General features: G+C 43.7%; 1 protein-coding gene across 2 annotated transcripts; it reads right to left on the bottom strand.

Moving 5' to 3' along the window:
- Nucleotides 1–159: 159 nt before the first annotated feature.
- rnf217 (ring finger protein 217) lies at nucleotides 160–16,050 on the bottom strand. 2 transcript variants are annotated; one of them, XM_040018267.1, is made up of 7 exons: nucleotides 14,863–16,050; nucleotides 9,809–10,030; nucleotides 8,633–8,797; nucleotides 7,734–7,831; nucleotides 7,541–7,647; nucleotides 5,211–5,282; nucleotides 160–3,738 (listed from the first exon to the last, which is right to left on the bottom strand). In XM_040018267.1, the coding sequence occupies exons 1-7, from the start codon at nucleotides 15,829–15,831 to the stop codon at nucleotides 3,656–3,658; spliced, it is 1,716 nt and encodes a 571-aa protein (XP_039874201.1). In that variant the 5' UTR covers nucleotides 15,832–16,050; the 3' UTR covers nucleotides 160–3,655. The 2 variants fall into 2 exon arrangements, with proteins under 2 accessions (XP_039874201.1, XP_039874202.1); XM_040018268.1 differs by having other exon boundaries at nucleotides 7,541–7,644; nucleotides 14,863–16,047.
- Nucleotides 16,051–17,176: the final 1,126 nt, after the last annotated feature.

Below are 17,176 nucleotides of genomic sequence, written 5' to 3'. Positions count from 1 at the left end.
AGTCCCGTGTCGGCTTTAAATTATATTCATCTGATGAGTGCAACAGCCTCCTCGAATTAATCCAAAGAGCGAGTCGGAAACATGGTGACAGAGTAACTTGTGCAAAAAGGTACAAAGAGTATTTGGGATGTAGCGAAACCCACTGCATTGTGGCACTTATAAAATTTCAGAAGTTTAGTTTAATCTGAAGCTATAAAACATATTTTTAGCAGGAAAACACTGAGTCATCTGCATATCTTCTGTGTGGTATGGGTAAGACATCCATAAATATATATTCCTTCAACAGTAGTTTCAGACAAATTTATTTTACATCAAGAAGCCTGTTGTACTGCTCTATTAACTGTTCTAATAAATAACACATACAACAGCAGGCTGATAAGACTGCACCCTTGTCTGTAATATTTGCAGGACCCTGAATAAAAAGTTGGTAATCTGATCTATTGTTGATGTGAAGGCACCATTGCATATTTATGCCAATAAAACCGGGAATGTCATATAAACAAAACAAAACAAAACAAAGACCATGGGTGTCAACCAGCCAATGCTTCCCAGCAAGGGGAAAAAAATCATGACCTGAAACAACTCTAATGTCACTAAATGAATATACAGAGCAGCTTCTGGTTACAGCTTTAACCAAAGAGCTCCTGGCTATAGTAACACAACAACAGTAACAACAAAGATGGGATTTCTGCATGGCATTAGCACTGGGCAGAGTTATGCAACACAGATGTGTATAAAAGGGTAAAAACCTGATGTGACATGGAAAAGAACCATCCCATAAGACCTCAATTATCTGTATTTACAAAAAAAACCCCAAAAACAAAAACAAAAGGCAAATTTGCCATCTTTTTTTTTCTACGAGCTAACCATTAAAGAAAAATTGAAATTTAGGAAAATGCTAAAGGACAATAGTCTAAAGGACATAACCGTCATATTCTCTGTCAACCATTTAATAACTTTAAAAAAAACCAAAAAAAAAAACAAGCAGCAATTCAATACACCAGTGTAGCTGAAACGTGCCTGCATGAAATGCATGTGAGTAAATGTTAAAAGCATTCAGTTTGGCCCATTCATTGCACATCCGCCTCCATGCTGCTGATTTACTAATACATATTGTAATGTACAGGTTTAACCCGTGACCAGAGCGCAGACCGGACAGTGGCGGCTGCACCCAGACAGTTTGATCTTCTTTTGACACTACAGTGGTTTTACTTCCTGGAATTTAAACCAGGGTTTCTAATCCCTGAAGCTCCAGGCATCAGGAAGAGCTGCAACTCTAGAGTGCAGTTGAGGATATCTGTGGCACAGCTCAGGTAAGATGGGAGTCTCTGGGTTACAGTGAAGAGAAAAGCAAACTTCCTGAGAGCAGATTCAAACCCAGAATCGTGACCCTGTTGTGGTTGTTCAGATCGGGTGTGTAACAATCTGTGTATGTATATTGCGCCTACAGCTGACACGTTGTATGTGTTAACTCCCAGATGTAGAAAAGAGATCAGGTCATGGGATAAATCCCAGTTAATTGCATTGCACTGCAAATCATCCAATCATCTGCTTCAGTGATGAAACGTGCTGTAATATTTGCTCCGACGGCAACTGCTACGGATGCACAGACACAAACTTTCCACCTGTACTGTAATCACCCGCCTCTCCACATCCACTCACAGCTGAGGTCAGAGTCCAGTCACACCTCACGGGGCAGCGGCACGGACAAAAGATGTTAAAGGACAATCACGAGGCATCAAAGGTATATATAAAAAAAAAAATGAAATAAAGCAAAAAACAAAAAGAGTGACAGGATAAGTGGAGAGAGCAGCTGGCTGACTGCTGCCAGGTGGCGACCTTTAAAGCTCTTAAAAATCTGTCGTTTCCTGGCAGCGCTCGCTGTGCGCACTCTCTCTCGTGCCAGTGCGAATGAATTCAGAGGTTTGCATCAAAACTGCTTTGTCACTATCCAAACTGTCAAGCAGGCAGACAGCTTCAAACAAACAAACAAACAAAAAAAAAACAAACACAAAACTGATCCACATACAGCTGACATCCAAATAAACTGGATGACCTTAAGAACAATAACACCCTGTTTAGCTCTTTGGTAAACCGCGGGCCTAACTCTACATTCTATTCTCTGTCTTTTCAGTCAGTTTCTGTTCTTCTGAGCACTTTCCAACTATCTACCGTACTTCTACAGCTTGTTTTGATCCCCGTTTCTTGTGCACACTCCATTACACCTCATCGACACCCCTGCAAAAGTTCACGTCTAAAAGAACAATAAAAACAAAACAAATAACAAAGGGAAACGGTAAACCGTCTATCCCGCCATATTCAGCGCTTTGTTTTGGCACAGCAGCTCCTTTTTTTTTGATGATGCAGATACTGGCATACAGCATGTAGGCTCGCTGGAAACAACATGCCATGCAGAGAGGGAGAGTGTAAACCAGCATCAGCTCAGACAGACAGACAGAGAGGTGGGACAAAAAGACAGCAAGAGAGACGGGGACAGACAGGATGAAGGTTTGATGGAAAACCATAACAGAAAACAACAGAGGCTTGTTAGAACTCCAAAGGGCCTTCCAAAGTTTCACTTTCGTGTGTGTTAGTGTGTGTGCGGTCTTTAACACCAGACGTCACTCTTAAGGTTGGGTACACACCCAATCTTCAAACCTTCTAGCGAGAATTTGAGAGGCAGTCGCTGTTACCCAGAATAGTCAAGTATCATCCTTCCTTTGACATTATTGTCCACGCTGTCGGTTTGCCAGATACTCAAACTGCGATGGAAATTTTTCCAAATATCTGACCTACGCTGGGAAAAATTGAGGTCCAGCTTGCGTTGCATCGGTGAGAACTTGATATCAGTGCTTGTTTCAAATTCATTTCCATTTCTCACCCTTTTTTCCTGCAGCCAACAGCGGCAAAAACAACCTTTGCAAATGAATAAAAACGTATTTCCTTCTTTTTTATCCGCGAGGCTCTGCTATCACCGTGCAGCCGGCATTTCTGGCACCTTCATAATTACCGGTATCCGACACAATCAAAGCCTCGTGTCCACAGTATTCCTACATCTCAGCGTCAAACTAACCGCAGGTAGGAAAGCAAGGGCGCAAACCAAACTGCAGCTGTTTAAGCTGCGATTTATGGTTGTTCTCCTTTAAAATAATGAAATAAAAAGTGTGACATTCGTGGAAAATGTGCACTGATTTAAACTTCCTGCAGTGTATCCAAGAAAGTCCTCAGAAGTTCCTGCATTTAACATCCTCTATGTGACGAGCACTGTGCAAGACAGCAGCTGATTTGGGGGGGGGGGGTTGCTTTTTTTTTTTAAACTTTTTTTTTTTAAATTACTCTTCTGCGTAAATATCCAGCATTCATTTTGCAGTAGTCCCACTTGAGAGCAATAATCCAGATGTAAAGATGTGCATTCATGTAGGCCTCACGTTATAGATTTAGGTACATCATTCCACCTGAGGTCCTTCCTAACTGCCAGTGTTTAGTTTGTGTTGCTCATCTCAAGAGTTTTGTGATGACTCAGGCTGGGAGGTCTGTCCCTGAGGAGGTGCGGGTGTTGTCTTTCCAAACCGTGTGTGTGTGTGTGTGTGTGTGTGTGTGTGTGTGTGTGTGTGTGTGTGTGTGTGTGAGGTCTGCGTGGAAAGAAGGACGAGCTTCAGATCCATCGTCCGGAGCCTCTGGTGCGCTGCTGCTTCTTCCTCTTCTTGCACACGTAATAAATCGGGAAAACAACCAACCCTACAAACAGAGAAGGCAGAAAGTGCAAGAGAGGTCAAACCGCTGTCCTATCTACAAGCATTAAATATTCTCTGTTGTGCAGCACCGCAAACAAATGTGGAGCTGAAAGGCATCGGAGAGAGACGGCAGCACAACACTGATTCTATTAATGATGAACCCGCCAGCATGACTATCAGTCCGCAGAGGACCATCAGTCGGACTTACAGACGCAGGAAACAGATTAACAATAATTACACTAATAACTACAGGTCAGCTGAGGCATGAGCAGTTCACAGTGCAGTCTGATTAGTCTGTAGCTGGATGCTCCTGCAAATGTACAGCACTGTGCAAGTCTTGAGCCCCTGACCTTCCTCGTTTCTTTATATTTTGCTGGGAAAACTGGAGCAATGAATTAAAACCTGCAAACATACACGAAGCTTAAAGGGCTTTAAAGTCAATATTTGGCATGACCACCTTTGTTCTTCAACACAGACTGAACTCTCTTAGGCAGCTTTCTTTAAGTAGTCTTTAGGAATAGTTCTTCTAGAAGGACATTTAAAGCTCTTATGCTGATGTTGGCTGACGTTTGTTCCATGACTGATAGTGTTCCACTGTGTGCTTTTTATTTAAATCCAGATATGTTTTTACTGCATTGGCAGTGTGTTTGGGATCATTTTCATGCTGCAAAATGAAGATGAGGCTTCAGTGAAAAAAAATTCTGAAGGGGAGCTGCATATCTCAGGTCCCTCTTGTCAGGTCTGTGTTGAATTTCTAGCTATTTCTTAAGTTACTGTTCATCCGCTGTAAATCTCGTCTCCCTCAAATCTTTAGGGGCACAACTTCCAGCTAAAATCTCTTTGGGAATCACTTTGCTGGTGCAAAAGTATTATTTCATACCTGTGAAACTGCCTTATCTTTCTTATCTATAAAAAATAGGAACAAATGATATGTTTTTGCTATAACAAAGTGCAAATTTTAAAGATAAAACCGAATTTGGTCCATTGCTAGGTTGTCTCTTATGTGTAGACACTGAACTCTAGTTCATCCTTTGTGTTAGCTATATTTTTAAGCTTCAGGTCAGGTACAGGGACTGGACTGAAAAAGAGTGAAGAAGCAGCCAATGTCCTAAGACAACCTTCAGAAAGCCCAGAGAACTGATGCTCAAAACCACCATAAAAAGTTACTAGAAAGCTTTGTTCATTGGAAACCAAATACAAAGAAATTAGGGGTGACTCAACACTTGCACAGTCCTGTCCTTCCAGGAAGCAATAGTTACTCCATTATAGTGTTTCTCTGGATCAACAGCTTTGTCCTTTTTGAACAGAAAAAGTGAACTTTTACAGAAAATAAAAAGATGCCCATGACCGAAAACAGATGATAAGAGAGCTCCTTAGCAGCCTGGAGGAAAACAACGAGGCGAACCATCTCGCTGATAAGTGTTGACTGCTCTCACCGAAGCAGATTAGAGCTCACGTGTGTTTGTAATATGTTACCTATCACCAGCGCGAGAGCTCCGAGCACCACGACCAGCAGAATGACCACAGGAGCTATCAGCACCTTAGAGGCTGCAGAGAGACACAGGCAGAGGAAAAGATGATTGTCATTTTTTTTTCTCTTCATAAATTGCGACATTTGGTCATCGGTGAATAGCTGCGGGATGGAAGTTACTGTAACTCCAAATTACTCCATCCGCAGTGTAATGTTCTTTATTAAATGCTACATCTTTACCGCTAGCAGTGCATGGCACGAGAGCAGTTATGAGCGCTGTAATGGGCCAGTGGCTTGTGTTAAGCGACAAATTAGCTCCCGGTTCACGGGCACCCTGCTGACATAACGAGCTGAAGCTGTCGCTGAGAGCAGAGTGAAAGAGAGCTATCAGAGGGGATTGCATGTATTTGATAACCGTGAATGGATAATAAGAATGAACATCCGATATGTGATTCTAATCATGCTTCATCAGGAATCTCACGAATGAAGTACAGAGGTAGATGTGGATATGTTCACTTCTGTTGTTATTGGGTGGTGAATTCACGTCAATCACTTAGAAACCAGAGAATCTGGTTTCGAAGTGCAGGAGCCCCAGGAAAGGCTTTTTCATTAAAGTGATGCAAGCAGTGGAGCTTTAGGGATGGCAAGTCTGCTTAATTCCGGCTGTTCCACCACTCTGATCCAAACTGTAATACCTTCAAACTGTTAAAAGTACAAATACCTCTATTCTTCTCTGTGTTTAATACTTCTTAGCAATCGTGCTAAAACACTAAGACAGGATGCTGAACGTGGTAAGGAGTATCCCTACTAATTCTTCCTGCTTCAGTGCAGCCCATAGACGGTTATAAAGCCTCAGTCTGAGCGTCTTCGCTGTGGTTTCAAGGCGCCGATCTGACTGTGAAGCTGACTTGTGATCAACAAGTCCTTAGCACATGAGGATAGCCTGGATCATCCTCCTTTCTGACTCTCAGAATGACCATAATTTACAAAATGGACTGCGTGTTTTGTTCAGTATGACCTGAAAGTAACAACTTAGACCATAAATAAAGGTGATGATGATGATGATGATAAAGTCAACAGGAGCGTGATGACTGAGGTCACAGAGAAACAGCAGGCGAGGGCTGTTTGTCCACACACTTCTTTACAACCAAAGATCTTTGTGCAGCCACAGGAGTCGGCCCCTGCTGGCCATTAAAAAGACTGCAACTCAAAGGCACCTAACACTAACCCTGATTGAATTTACAGGCTCAATCACTCATTTCAGGTCACACCAAAATAAAAATTAAGTGTATTTTGTAAATCTCGGTCATACTGTGTTTCAAAATGGAGACTTATCTGTGGAGGAAAACACACCTTCATTTTCTAACAAGAGGCCAAAAACAACTCCAGATTGGTTCAAACAACTATACTTTCAGTACAAGCATTTGTGCCACTTTGAAGACCCAAACTGTCACCCTCAGATGAGAGGGGATTGGTTAGGATGTTCAGGAACCATCAAGGCTCAACCCTGCCGTAAACAGGTAACTGTCCACAGTGAAGTTTTACATCACCAGGAACTGAGAGGATGCTTTCCAAAAGTTAAAAAATCAACACTTTCAAACTCGACTGAAATTTACAGCTACAAGGACAAGTGCCTTCTGGAGAAAAGTTTGATGATCAGACAAAACAAAGAGTGAGTTATTTTGCCTCAATTACAGGAGGTATGATAGCAGGAGTAAAGCACGGTGGTGGTAGCAGCTGCACTGGCACTCCATACACTGCACAAAGCGCATGGGATAATAAAGAAGGAGGACTACCTCCAAATACTTCAACAGCTTGACATTTGCAACTTGGACACAACAGCTAAATGAAACCTTGTGCTGTACATATGAGGGAAAAGAAATCATTTCCAATAATATTCTTGAATCTTTCAGGGAATGTACTGGTTCTCTGTAATTTCAAAAGCACTGTCCAACTGTCCAAAGCATCAACACATTACTTAAAAGTAGAAAATTGGGGCACGGTGCAGTCAAGCACACATACGGTACTTCCCCTGAGTTTTCTGGGTGTAAGGTGTCTGTTACTCGTCTTGCACACACTTGTGTAACGAGCAGAGGACATTGTCCTAGTCTGACACTACTGTTGTGTGACAAAGCCAGTGACCAGAGTTCACTCTCATCACAGCTTGAGCAAACAGCTCTGTTGTTTTAAATCTGTGGCAGAACACACGGTAACTGCCATAACGGGCCACTCCTAGTTGTAGACATGCAGCTGTGTTAGCATAAAGCTCACTATAGCTGAAAAGAGCAAACATGCTATAAAAACATCTCTTTATCAATTACACGCAGCAACTTACCACAGACAGAGCCTCTAATTAGCCGTCTCAGATGAGGTTTATCGGGGAGATAGCGATACTTGCAGCCAAACACACTGAGGTTGGATGTGTGGTCCCCAAAAAATCTGCTGGCAAAATGAAGCGAAAGATGAAATCGGAGAGAAGAGATGGGCGGACAAAGCAGCCAGAATGAAGAAAGTGGAGCACAACACACCTCAGGTGTCTGTAGCGCTCTCCGCAGCGGTAACAGAAGTTGGTGTTGCACTGCACACAGGTCATATGATCGCATCCCTCCGTACGCTGAATATGAATCTACAGACGAAGATTAAAACAAAGAGAGGTGATGTAACATTAACTGAATCTCAATAGCGCAGCTTATCCACTATCGCTTTAGTGCAATACCTGAAGTCTCGTTCGGTTTCGAGCTGTACGCTATAAGCATCTAACAGCATCCGCAGTAGTACAGTACGTCAGCAGTACGCATCAGGGAGCAGACTTTCTATAACCTCAGCAATAACTAGCTTTGAGCAGCTTCTTTTACTTGACACCAATCTGCTGTCTTCATCAAACATGAGCTCCTCTTCCTGCTTCCAGAGCCATGGAGCACCAGTGTGACAAACACAGATGGAAAGTGTTTACTGCTGTGAGCAAACAGTTCCCATATACCGGTAATTAGCTTAATTTATGTCTTCCTTTAGTCATCTGACAGTCAAATTAGATATTGCGTAGACCAACTTGGTCGTAATGAGACTGCACGATAAGACCAGGCTGGTATTATGGCTAGCAGGGAGATGCCAGTGAGTCTACCAGATATGGTTTTGTGCAGCACACATGGCCATCCGTTTTCAGCGTGGACTGCCGCTGCCACACGTGCTTATTTATTTATTTTTTTTACATCTGTGCATCCATCCTGTTCTCTACAGCGCTCCATCCATCATCTACAGCTGCTTCAATGCTTCTTAACCTTCATTGATTCATTCATCTACACCGATAACACCCTCCATCAGTCAAATCCCTTTCTGTTTACAGACACTGTGGCTGCTTTCAGGAGTCCTCTTCCCAAAATGTTGGAAACTAAAAGCTTGTGGCGTGTGTCGTTCATCAGTGTCTCACCTTGCACTTGGGGCATTTCTGGGCGTTTCTCTGTCCGTGCTCAATGACGCTCGCCCAGGTACGTAGCAGCTTGTCTCCTTTCCTGTAGTCGCGGCATTTGAGCCCGTCGTGCCAAGGTGCGTGGCATTTAAAGCACCACACAAACTGGCAATTGCTACACTGGATCTGCAGAGGAGACAGAAGACAGACATGTTTACCCACAAATAACCAACATGCTTAGCCTTAAAAATGGACAACTGCAGTTTGACCAATCACATTGAATGTGTTACTTTTGAGCAGAGGTGCAGATTTAGTACAGGCTATTAATCCTTAAACCAAAATGCATTATTTTAGTAGCCAGTTATTTATATTCATATATACACATGACCCTTAATGAAATCCCAGGTTTATCTATTTTCCAACCGATCTGATCTTTTAGTTCCTGTCTCCTTAAGCCTGGAACTCCAGAAAGGCCCTTTTGATTGGTTCCCCCTCGCCTGGCTTCAGCAAACAGAACCTGCTGCTTTTAAGCTCCGCCTTCTCACCGAGGGCTCACCCAAACCCACACCTCCAGCTGTGTAACAGATGACTACAACAGGAAAATATGTGCCGAGCTGATGTCAGATAGGCACAGGCTGGAAACCAAGGCTTAGATGTTACTTCGCACTGATTACCTTATTATTTTAAAACTCTGCCCAATTTCATAAGAGCATCTGACATTATAATACACAAATAAACACAAATCACACAAAAGTATTATTTAAGACCTTTAGGTTTTTGAATTTGCCTGTTTTTTTCCCCAGGATTGTGAGGCATTTTATTCCTAAATGTAAGAGTTTGCCAGTAGGGAGATGACAGGGAATGGGGGAAGAGAGATGGGAAACGATAAGCAGCAAATATCTCTGTGCAGATGTGAACTATGGATGTGGTTTCGGTTGAACAAATAAAATCATACATCAATAGGGGACCCTGGTCTTTGTTGCTCTTGACGTGAATAAAGGCTTGGGATCTGATTTGATCCACTCGCAGTTAACCAAAGCAATTACTTTTACCCCAACTCTGCTTTTGTTGCCTAGTGCACACACCAGCGGCACGAGGCACTTCTTTTTAATCACACAGCTCACTGCGACTCGCTGCGAGCATCCCTTTTTACTGTACAACATTACGGCAACTGTCAATGCCGGCACATCAACTTACTTTATACTTGTGCTCGGAGCGGTTGGGGGTGTGCGTCTTGAGAGAAGTGAACTGACTGCACTGGGGGCAGGGCTTTGTGCTCGAATCCAGCTGACTCAGCTCCAAGAAGTAACGATATTTTGCCACCTCCTCTTTGGTCAAATGGGAAATCACCAGTCCTTCCTCCAGGTTGCCACTACACTCCGTGATCGGACAGCTGATAAGAGCTTTCCCCACTTGCACCTGGGGAAAGAACACAGACAGATGACATGGCATCGTGGAAAAAGCTGCTTTTAATGCACGCAGAGGCTCAGAGGAGGGTGTTCTACTTTTAAATGTTACTGATAAACCTGTCAAAAGGCTCCACAAAGAAATCGGTAAGCTTCATAAAACGTGTGTCACCACTCGGCGGTTTGTTATGGTGCGTTTCTCTGGCCCAAATCTACATGCTGAATATATTTACACCACTGATGAGAGATGGTAAATAATTCACCAAAGACCAGAAGGACTGAGGGGCAGAGGGAGGTCGTGCAGCCGCTGGAGGTTAATCTACGACAAAGCGTGTGCACGCGGGCACATTAGTGCAGCGTGAGTGCCTGGAACTTGGTAACTCTGAGTGGAACTGAACCACAGTCTGGTGGTCCAGTAAAACACTAACTAACCATAAGGTCACGCACTCTGGAAGAAGTGCACTCTTTTATTTAGACTTCTCTTGAAGGCGTGTGAGGCTAAGGTAAACAAACCTGCTCAGCAAAAGGTGAGCCGGATATTTTGACTGTCTGACTAAGCGATTTCAGGAGGCTGACATGTAATCCTGGAAATTTCACAATCTGTTATTATCATGAGTCATTAATTTAGCCTTTACAGTGCTACGTGCCAATGTCCGGCAAACACAAACTCATGTCATCTAACCCTGCCTATAATGCAGTATGTGATGCAGTAAATGTCACGGGCAGGATTAGAGACAACTCAAATCCCACTGGAAATATTGCCTCCTATTCTTTTACCATCTTTTGTTTCAAACTTTTTTCAATGTGCTTCCTCCCAGCTAGGGCTGATCTTCTTCTCTAGTTCCATTCATCTTTCATTTCCTCATTTTTCTCTCTCTCTGTCTCCTCAACACATTAAATCCATCAAACCCTGCGAGACCTGTTATACTGACACATGATCAGGTCTTTTCTCCCTTTGTGTGTGTGTGTGAGAAATGGCAGGCCGAAAACCAAGTACAATAGCATCAACTTCTGATGGCGTCACACCCATATCACCCACCCCCCAAAAACCCAATATTGCATATAAAGTTAGCATATATCATCCAAAGCTATATTGATATTGTTGCCACAACAGCAGCGCAGGGATGACCAGCACAGACTGGTTGGACAGGTTATTTCTCACCTCCACGTGTCACAGAGTGTGGTCTGCTGAAAATACAGGTGACTTTGTTCTGTGGTTTTAATGTCTTGAGTGAAAACATAATCAAATATAACCAGAAACCTGATTTTACCACATAAGCAGTGAACCGTTCACCTACCTGAGCCAGTCCGAGCACGTAAACTGCCACGTGCTGCACGTATTTGAAAACTAGCTGACTGAGGCTGGGTTGTAAACTAACAGCATTGGGTTACATCCAGCTTTGAATAACAGATTCGTAAGAGCAGCAGATGATGTCAGCATGACGTGGACCAAAATGAGATCATGCTGCCTTAAAGTAAAACAACTGGTAGTAAGTGTTTAGGAATGTAGGAGGCTTTAAAAAGGGACCTGTGTTTGGCAATCTGTGATTCAGTATTTGTATTCTGTACTCTACTAGGGGTAGCTTTGCACGATTCACAGCCCTGTCCCCCTTCCCTCATACCCAACCAGTCAAGGCAGATGGCTGCTCCTTCCTTAGCCTAATTCTGCCAGAGGTTTCTTCCTGTTAAAAGGGAGTTTTTCCTTCCCACTGTCACCAAGTGTTTACTCAAAGGGGGCTATTTGCTTGTTGGGGTACTCTCTGTATTATTGTCAGGTCTCTACCTTACAATATAAACTCCCTTGACGTGGCTGTTGTTGTGAATTGGTGCTATAGAAATAAAGCTGAATCGAATTCACAGTAAAACAATTTGTCTCACAGGTTCAGCCAGCTTATCAACTGTATGAAAAAGCTGTTTTAGCGCTCTCTTCCTGTTCCCTTTAAGCCGACTTTCAGCTGAGTGCCTGCCTCTGCTGAACTGAACATTTGAAGAGCAGATGGGTGGATGTGTCCCTGAGATGATTGATTAGGGATTTCCACTTTTGCTGACATCATACAGAGCACAGAGTACAAAATAATGTCTAGAACTTACTATTATGGGCAATGTGAAGCCTGAGGTTTTGGCTCGTAGGGTTTTCCCATAGTTAATCGGACCTCATGAAACCTCTCGTCACTATTTGTTTAATAACACTAAGCCAAAATTGAGAAGCAGTGTATGAAAAACTAAATAAGACCCATACTGCTTCTGTCATATGTCTAAGCGGGTAAGTAGCAGCCAGGTGCTGGTAATCAAATGAACCCCATTAATGGATCTTTAGGAAGTGCGAGCACCTCTATGAAAGCAGAGGTTCTGGCAGTTTGCTGGTCTGAAGCATTCAGCTGTGTCTTAACATGCATCAGTAATGATCTCAGAGGAGCGACTACTGCTGCCCGTTAGCCTGGAAAAAGTTATAAGGCCATTTCCAAACAATTTGGAACCCATCATCCCACACTGAGAAAGACTAAACATGTAAAATGTTGAAGAGATTTTTCCCAGCAGTGGATGATGCAGCGCATTCACCTCAACGTTAGACCCTCCAAAACAAAAACGAAAAAAACAAGTTCAACTTCTCAGACTCTAAAGTGCCACATTTTTCAAAAACCCAACACAGCCTATCAGCACCTCATGACAACTGATGATGGAGGGCTGATGATTTGAGTCAACCATGAACTCCTCTGTACACCAAAGTATTCTAGAGTGAAATGTGAGAACATCAGTGCAACAGCTGAAGCTCGGCTCAAACTGGATCACCAACAAGACAATGATCTCAAGCAGAGCAGCAAATCTACAGCATGATGACCGAAAAAGAAAAGAATCAATGTGTTGCAATGGCCCAGCCAAAGTCCAGACCTCGACCTGATTGAAATGACCATTGTAAAGACCAACGGGCTGAAAGTTCCTCCACAATCATGTGAGACACACAGAAAACAAACACTTCAACTTACTGCCGCTAAAGGTGACTCCACTGAATCACGTAGGATACTCAGCTTTTCACACTCTGCTTCTGCATTTTGGCTTAATTTTTGTTATATAAATGATGACACAGTGTAATATATCATGTGCTGGTGTTCATTTAAGAACATGCTAATGTCCTGACACATATAACCTTGGAAATGAAAGCGATTACACTGCCTAGATTTCATTAGGTCTTTATTTAGCACAACAGGAAAGTTGCAGGTTTAATCCCTGTTATAACAACTGTTATAACAACACGGCTGGCAGCGGTTCAGTGCAACATCCAGCCATCCTGCAAAGCCTGACCAAGATCCCAGGAGCAAAAACAAAAAAACAGAAAAACAAAACAAAAAAACACCAATTCCCAAGTGTCTGTGACCACATCCATCTGACATACCGCTTCTACTGAGGGTAAGCGCCAAGCATGTGTGCTAAAAATTCCACCTCCACAGGATAATGTACATGACCCTTTTAAAAAAAATAATAATAATAATAATTCACAGTGTGCTCATCAGAGAGCCGGCTTGGCTCTGTATTTGCATGAATGTTCATGCCCTGTTATCAAAGCAAGGCAACTGCAGATAAAAATGAGCCTCAATGACTGATAAAAAGTGTGTTATCTACACAGATTAAAGCCAATCTTGGCAACAGTAGCAAGGAGATGAGAGTGCAGCTCCTCCCTGGGCTGCAAAAGCAGCAGGGATTATGACTGAAAGATTGCTGACCAGAACAGTCTGATGAAGAAGCCACAAGAAGGCAGAAAATCCACCCTGAAACACTTTACCGCGAAAGCATCGCTGGCTGGCAAATTGTAATTTTACTGTCAGTGCAGTGAACATGTACAATAAACGGTTATTTAATTTATCTGTTCAGTGGACTAGTCAGTGTTTCGGGGTCTGTGTTAGCAGTGGAGCTATTAAAGCAGAAAATAACTGCTAATACGCACAATTTTATATTCGCACAATTTTATCGCAGGTCACACAGTCATGGCAGCGCTGACCACTGTTACTGAACACTGCAGAGCTTCCTTACATCGTGCAGGCCTGGTAGGAAGCAGCAATGCGCCTTGTGCTGCAGTCTGATAGCTGTTTATACTGGAGAGTAATCAATCTATCAATTATTAATTCTCTTAATGGATCAGCATAAAGCAACAGAGACTCCACACTGATATTTATTATAGTGGAAGAACTCATTCTTCAACCATGACGTTGTTGCCTCTGTGTTGACTGCTGCAGCTGTTTTTATCCATCTTATTCCTCCAGATACCAAAAGGCATTCTGGGAATGTAGGAATCAACCCAGAAGGGGATGATCCCACACTTTGTGCCCCTTTGGGATGCAACTGGACATACTAATGCACATAAGAATAAAGGTCTTCTATCTGAAGGTGGGATCCTTCTTAAAGAGCCTGAGAGAAAGACGCTGAATAAGCCAAAGAGCTCTCACAAAGTCCTCTATTGTGAAAACCACCGCTGCCAGGTCCCAATTTTGGTGTGGCATGCGTCTGTGACCCAGATTCACCGAAAAAGTACTCATCACAAGACAAGAAGACCTGTAGATTCTCGCACTCACTCGTTAATTAACCCTTAACGTGGATCTTTTTGGACGCATGCGAAACACGTGGGGTTGGGGGTCACCACCTGGTATGCTCGAAAGCCAAGCCCGTGCTTCTAAATGTGGATAAAGTGCCAAATATAGCACAAGAAAAGTGTGACGGAGAAGACTGCAAAGTTACTGCTGCTCAAGGACACCTCGACCAGCTGCTGCTGACCGACCCAGCGAGGCCTGCTTCTGGGACAGGCCCCTTTTGTTTTCACTGAGATACCCCCTACTGATCCCTAACACAACCAACCTGGGAGCTGACGTAGAGTTTCAGACACTCGTCACACACGGCCTTCCTGCAGCAGGGCAGGGGTGCGATGGTTTTCTCTTCCATGCACACCCGGCAACTCTGCATCGCACCCTCGGCGCCGGCCTGCTCCGCGGACAGCCGGTGGGACAAGTCCCCGAAAGGATCCACCAGGTCGTCCACTGTGTACGGTTGCGGCTCGAGACTCGAACCCGCATCCTGCCCAGTCTCCAAGTCCCGTTCTGACGCGTCTGGTGCGACCGTGTCATCGGAGCGGTCCGTGATTTCGGCGTCTTGTCTATGGCTGTCGTTGGCAATGCAGTAAACGGTGCAGTAGACGTGCTCTTTGGCACTGACAGACCCCTCCGGAGTGGCCGTGCTGCCGCTGTTGTCACACGTATGATGGTGCTGACCTGTAACGGTTAACAATTCAACTGCCCGAACACCCAAACTCGGTAACTCGCTCGAGGTTGGTTCGTTTTCCACCTCGGCTTCGCCCGTTTCTACGTCCGACTTTGTAGACCCGCTACAATCAGGTACATAATCTTGAGTGTCGTTAACGTTTCCTTCGTGGTTTTCAAGCTCGGCTCCGCACTGCATCCGACTGCCTCTGTTAAGACGGAAAGAGGGAGATTTTGAATCCCCGAAATTCTTCCTCAGGATGTCGACAGCGCTCGCCCTCCTCCTCGCTCTCCCTCCGCCGTTGCAGTTGTTGTTGTTGTTGCCCTCCGCATCCTTCCCCCCCGGGTCCCTGTCGCTTTCGTCCAGCGATAGCCGAGAGTTTGACCTGGTGACACGTCGGCTCAAATCTCCGAGCGTCCGCTCAACTTTACCGTCCGTGAGGGAAGTTTGTGTCGGCAGGTTGCGGGACAATTTCACCCTCCCCTCCTCGATGCCGCTGATGAAACTCGGCATTTTACAGGCGTCAGCTATCGGGCCGTCATTTTCCATTCCCGATTTAGCTCTCCCCATTTAGAGAGCGGCTCTCTCCCATGCGTACCGCCGCCTGCTCGTCTGTCTGCCTCTCACCCAACTCCCACTACCAAAACAAAACAAAGCAGTCAGGTCGCTGCTTCCGGGTGTCGTCGTAAGCGTGAAGGAGAGCAGCGATAGGCCGATGGAAAGCCTAGTGGTGGAGATCGGAGAGAGCCTAACTCCCCTTTAATCTATGCCACCAAATAAAAACAGTGCTCCCGGTACTAAGTGTGAGGAAGAGGAGCCAGAAGGGCTGGCCCACTGGCTATTTTGTTTTTTGGTTTTTTGTCCTAGGCCTCTGTACATGGGTGTCAAACATAACGCCAGGATCGGCCCACTAAAGACTCCAATCTGGCCCACTGGATGGTTTAGAACAGCGGTCCCCAACCCCCGGGCCTCGGACCGGTACCGGTCCGTGAGTCGTTTGGTACCGGGCCGCGAGAGTTGAGGCTCGGGTGTGAAATGTATGGCTTTCAAGGGTTTTTTTTTATCGGTTTTTAGCGTTTACTGTGTTTCCCACTGATAAAGACCTCCTCCATTAACATCCATAGTACACGAAGTAAAAAGTAAGTAATAGATAAACATTTAAGTGACAGAAAGTTCCTCTTTTTTCCACTAGTTGAAATAAATTATTTTTACTGTAAAAAGAAAAAGACAAAAAAAATCAGTTTTTCTCCCAATCCAGCCTACTGTACAGTTTTAGCAAATGTGAAGGAGTGCACAGATTTTGAACTTTTAACTGTATTTCATAGGTTTTACAGCTTTTCCTGATAAAGACTCGCCCATTGACATTCATACTACACCAAAGTACTTAACTAACAGATAAACAATTTAAAGACAGTAAAGTTCCTGTGTTTCCATTACTACAGCGAGTCTACAGTTTAACAGAAACTTTATCTTTTATCATTACAGGACAACCTGTGCAATGAACTGCCATAACCTTTTTTGTAATTTTACACATTTATCATTCAGTTTCACTTAAGATTAAAGCGGCCCTCTTATGCGGCCCATAGTGTAAAACAAGTGACATCCCTGCGCTCGTAGGTTCTTCAACCTGTCCTTGTAAGGACTGCAGCTCTGCAGCTGGATCTTATAATGCGCAGTTAAAATAATTAAAACATTAAAAATTGTGAGCATTTATTGTCTGAACAATTTTCCATTTTGTCCCATCACGACAGAGAATTGGACCATAATTTAATTAATTTTTTCCTGCCACATTTCAGCTTTTCATAAATGTTCATAAATGTAAAAAGCCATTAGTCTGTATTTTTACAGTAACTACTGAACAATTCAAACCATTGAAGCATATAATCATCATTCTGGTAATGTAAAAATATTAACA

Source organism: Simochromis diagramma, unplaced genomic scaffold (assembly GCF_900408965.1).
Source record: "Simochromis diagramma unplaced genomic scaffold, fSimDia1.1 OVJJ01000802.1, whole genome shotgun sequence".
Lineage (NCBI taxonomy): Eukaryota > Metazoa > Chordata > Actinopteri > Cichliformes > Cichlidae > Simochromis > Simochromis diagramma.
Note: the sequence above shows the minus strand (reverse complement) of the source record. Positions and strands in the feature narration are given on the sequence as shown.

What these genes read in the sequence shown, in the direction of transcription:
- rnf217 (XM_040018267.1), bottom strand. Translation starts at nt 15,831, where the DNA reads ATGGGGAGAGCTAAATCGGGAATGGAAAATGACGGCCCGATAGCTGAC. An exon ending in GCTCCGAGCACAAGTATAAA is followed by an intron (nt 8,798 to 9,808) that starts GTAAGTTGATGT and finishes TCTCCTCTGCAG; the next exon opens with ATCCAGTGTAGCAATTGCCA. An exon ending in GAGCGCTACAGACACCTGAG is followed by an intron (nt 7,648 to 7,733) that starts GTGTGTTGTGCT and finishes TCATTTTGCCAG; the next exon opens with CAGATTTTTTGGGGACCACA.